The sequence below is a fragment of the Zea mays genome, chromosome 8, assembly GCF_902167145.1.
Source record: "Zea mays cultivar B73 chromosome 8, Zm-B73-REFERENCE-NAM-5.0, whole genome shotgun sequence".
In the NCBI taxonomy this organism is placed as follows: Eukaryota; Viridiplantae; Streptophyta; class Magnoliopsida; order Poales; family Poaceae; genus Zea; species Zea mays.
In genome coordinates, this window is record NC_050103.1 from 103142934 (window position 1) to 103146597 (window position 3664).

General features: G+C 57.8%; 1 protein-coding gene across 1 annotated transcript; it reads left to right on the forward strand.

Moving 5' to 3' along the window:
- Positions 1 to 410: 410 nt before the first annotated feature.
- LOC100280167 (uncharacterized) lies at positions 411 to 3405 on the forward strand. Its single transcript, NM_001153099.2, has 6 exons — positions 411 to 1328; positions 1442 to 1564; positions 1666 to 1836; positions 1941 to 2070; positions 2148 to 2357; positions 2884 to 3405. The coding sequence occupies exons 1-6, from the start codon at positions 607 to 609 to the stop codon at positions 3025 to 3027; spliced, it is 1500 nt and encodes a 499-aa protein (NP_001146571.2). The 5' UTR covers positions 411 to 606; the 3' UTR covers positions 3028 to 3405.
- The last annotated feature ends 259 nt before the right edge of the window (positions 3406 to 3664 follow it).

Consider the following 3664-nt stretch of genomic DNA (forward strand, 5'->3'; position numbering starts at 1 on the left):
AGGCAGCGCAGACAGTCCAGAGATTCCCTGCAATCGCTCGGCTTTTGGACTAGCGGGGTCGTGGATGCCCGGAGCTGCAGAGGCCACTTGCGTCCGTCCGATCTGCCCAGTGGACGGTCCAGACCAAGTTGGAGAAATCGATGCGGACAACATCACCAACCTTCTTCTACCCGCCCTGCAGTTGCCGAGAGTTAATTCGAGCTTTAATCACCTCAACAAGATCCTCGGTTCTGACTTCCGAGCATTGATTAATTACTCCAGGCTAGTTTAATCCAAGATCCGCCTGTCAGAGGAGACGAGCCCACAGGCACAGAAACGGACAACCCAGCTCAACTTTCCCGGGCCCACAGGAAGCCAGCCCATCTGCTGCTAAACTTCCTGTCCTGTATCATCTCGTGCTCGTCGGTCGTCACTAGTCCTCGCTCATAGCAGGCGGCAGTGACTCATCACTACTAGTGATCAGACCAGTGAGCTAGCGACTGTACCATGCAGCAGCTGTAGGAGAGCCTGGTGGTAGGTAGGATAGGAGTAGCGCCAGCCGCCAAGTGCGCGTCCGGGCTGGCTGCTTCGGCGAGCAGGAGGGAGCCGCACCGCCGGGCTCCCGCAATGTCGCCTCCTCCGCCCCCGCCGCTGCTGCGCAACGAGCTGTCGCGCAGGACGGCGGTGCTGGGCCTGCGCCTGTGGGTGCTGGTGGGCATCGCCGTCGGGGCCGCCTTCGTGCTGCTCCTCGTGCTCATCTCCCTCCACCTCGCCGCGGCGCGGCGGAGGCGGCCCAGGAAGGGCGTCGCGCACGCGCCCGCGCACGCGCCGGCGGGGGCGCCGCCGCTGTCCCCGTCCACCATCCCGCCCGTGTCCAAGGAGATCCAGGAGGTGGCCGTCCACGTCGGCTCGCTCCGCCACTACCTCGAGACGGGGCACGCGTTCCTCAAGGACGGCGGCGGCGGCGACGGTGAGTCCGTGGCGTACGGGTCGCAGCGCGTCCACATCGAGGCCGGCAAGGGCCAGCGCATGGTCGCGGCGGCGTCCGACGCGCTGTCGGCGGCCGTGGGCCCCGAGGTGTCGCACCTCGGCTGGGGCCACTGGTACACGCTGCGGGAGCTGGAGGAGGCCACCGCCGCGTTCGCCCCCGAGCACGTCGTCGGCGAGGGCGGGTACGGCATCGTCTACCGCGGCGTCCTCGCCGACGGCTACCAGGTCGCCGTCAAGAACCTCCTCAACAACAGGGGACAAGCCGAGCGGGAGTTCAGGGTGGAGGTGGAGGCCATCGGCCGCGTCCGGCACAAGAATCTGGTCCGGCTACTGGGCTACTGCGCCGAGGGCGCCCAACGGTACAGAAGTGCATTATTATTGCTTCTTGCTTTGTGGTAAATTTTTGTTCGTGCGCTGCGCATCGTACCTCTACGGCTCTACCTAACCTAAATGCGGTTGCTTGTGATCCCAGGATACTTGTGTACGAGTACGTGGACAACGGCAACCTCGAGCAGTGGCTGCACGGCGACGTCGGGGCAGTGAGCCCGCTCACCTGGGACGTCCGGATGAACATCGTGCTCGGCATGGCCAAAGGGTGCCTCCTCCCACACTGCTTTTCGTTCTGCTCATGTACTCTGCCTCTGAACGGCCGGCATGGCCAGAGAGAGAGAGAGATTGATCTGTGGGATGGTTCAGGATCACGTACCTGCACGAGGGGCTGGAACCCAAGGTGGTGCACAGGGACATCAAGTCGAGCAACATCCTGCTGGACAGGAGGTGGAACCCGAAGGTCTCGGACTTCGGCCTCGCCAAGCTCCTGGGGGCGGACAGCAACTACGTCACCACCAGAGTGATGGGAACGTTTGGGTGGGTGTGAGCCGCCGCCGTGCTTAAAATTTTGAGCTTCTTCCCTTCCGGGGTGAAATGAAATGTCCGATCGATGTGAGAGTTCCTTTCTTTTTTGTTGGAAGCTACGTGGCGCCAGAGTACGCTAGCACCGGCATGCTGAACGAGAGGAGCGACGTGTACAGCTTCGGGATCCTGATCATGGAGATCATCTCCGGCCGAAGCCCCGTCGACTACGCCAGGCCTGCCGGAGAGGTCAGTGCGGCGTTTGTGGTTGATCAATTCAACGAACGAAGCAACGGGATCCTGATCCTGCTGTGCTGCTGCTACAGGTAAACCTTGTAGAGTGGCTCAAGAACAAGGTGACCAACAGGGACTACGAGGCCATCGTGGACCCGAAGCTGCCGGAGAAGCCGTCCTCCAAGGCTCTCAAGAAGGCGCTCCTGGTCGCGCTGAGGTGCGTGGATCCCGACTCGCAGAAACGGCCCAAGATGGGGCACGTAATCCACATGCTCGAAGTCGACGACTTCCCGTATCGAGAGGTGAGCCCTGTCGCTAGTAGTGGCTTTTTTACCTGTCTAGTGTCTACTCTACTATGCCCAAGTCAATCGTGCTGCTCATTCGCTCGCAATGGACGCTGCAAGTCGATCGATCCCAAGCTACGTTACATCTGGTGATCACCTGTCTGTCAATATTAGTAGAACGGTGGTGCCTTCTGCATCCGCGTCAGGGTTCAAAAAATAGCACAACGACGTTGCTCTGAATACTTAGCTCCGTGACCACTGGGACCGGGTGTAAAAAATACTTGCCCGGAGACAGTGCCTGCTGCACGAACTGCCCGTTGGGATGTTAACTAATCCGTCGTCAGGAATAATAACTATCTCAAAGAAAACAACACCACCGTCCGGCTCCGGCGGCCATGTTTTACTGCCACCCATAGGCCATAGGGCCCCTAAACTAAACTATTGCCGGTCAGATCAGATGCAGAGACGGCCGGTTTGTATACTCCACTCCACCATCTGCACAGGTTTTCAGAGACCCCACCTGCTTGTTTACGTGCTTCTGCAGGACCGTCGAACTCTTCGGCCGGGCAACGGCAGCCCCCTGGAGAAGGCGAGGAATCCGGCGGCGGGGTCATGCGACGGCAGCAGCTGCTACGGGGGCGACACGACCACCGCGAGCACGCCGTCCAGACTAGTGCAGGACATGTAGTAGTGATGTGTTTGTAGCCAGCTGCTGCTGGCCTTCTGAGCTCTGCCTGCGGGCTGCGGGGCAACATGGAGATGGACATGCTGCAACTCTGCTCCGTCGTTAATTAAAGGTTCCCTTCCTAGGTGTTGATTTTGGACTCAACAGTGACTTGACGTAAGTTTTGCCGCCCGATGGCCAACTGTTTGTATAGGGAACTGCTGCTCTTCATCTCAGGCCCTAAGTTTGACTGTTCTTTGATTCGCGTCATGATGTAAAAATAAAAGCGTGCGTCTGTATTGGTCAGCTCCTACAGTCTTCAGACAGAAGTGCTAGACCAAGGATTGATTTTTGAACCATCGTAGAATAGTTTCGTTAAATCGTCTCCACCAGTGGAGCTAATTCGCTAAGGTGTTTAAGACAGCTTCGCTTTTTATTTTTTTTATTATTATCTCACTGTCATATGGGTTCCATATGTCAGCTCTTTGTCTTATTTTTTTCTTCTTCTCTTCTTCCTTCCTTCTCCATGAATTTCTCCTCAAACGACAGAGAACCGGCCAGTCCGGGACAGTTGCGCCGACGCTCCTGACTACTCAATTGAGGATGAATGGAAGTCAGTATTAAAAAAAAATCTTTGCATAGGACAATCCTGGTTTACTTT

Excerpts from the sequence above, each read along its gene's own strand:
- LOC100280167 (NM_001153099.2), top strand. The coding sequence starts at position 607 with ATGTCGCCTCCTCCGCCCCCGCCGCTGCTGCGCAACGAGCTGTCGCGC. Across the intron at positions 2,071-2,147 it reads ACGCCAGGCCTGCCGGAGAG|GTAAACCTTGTAGAGTGGCT; the intron begins GTCAGTGCGGCG and ends CTGCTGCTACAG. Across the intron at positions 2,358-2,883 it reads ACGACTTCCCGTATCGAGAG|GACCGTCGAACTCTTCGGCC; the intron begins GTGAGCCCTGTC and ends GTGCTTCTGCAG.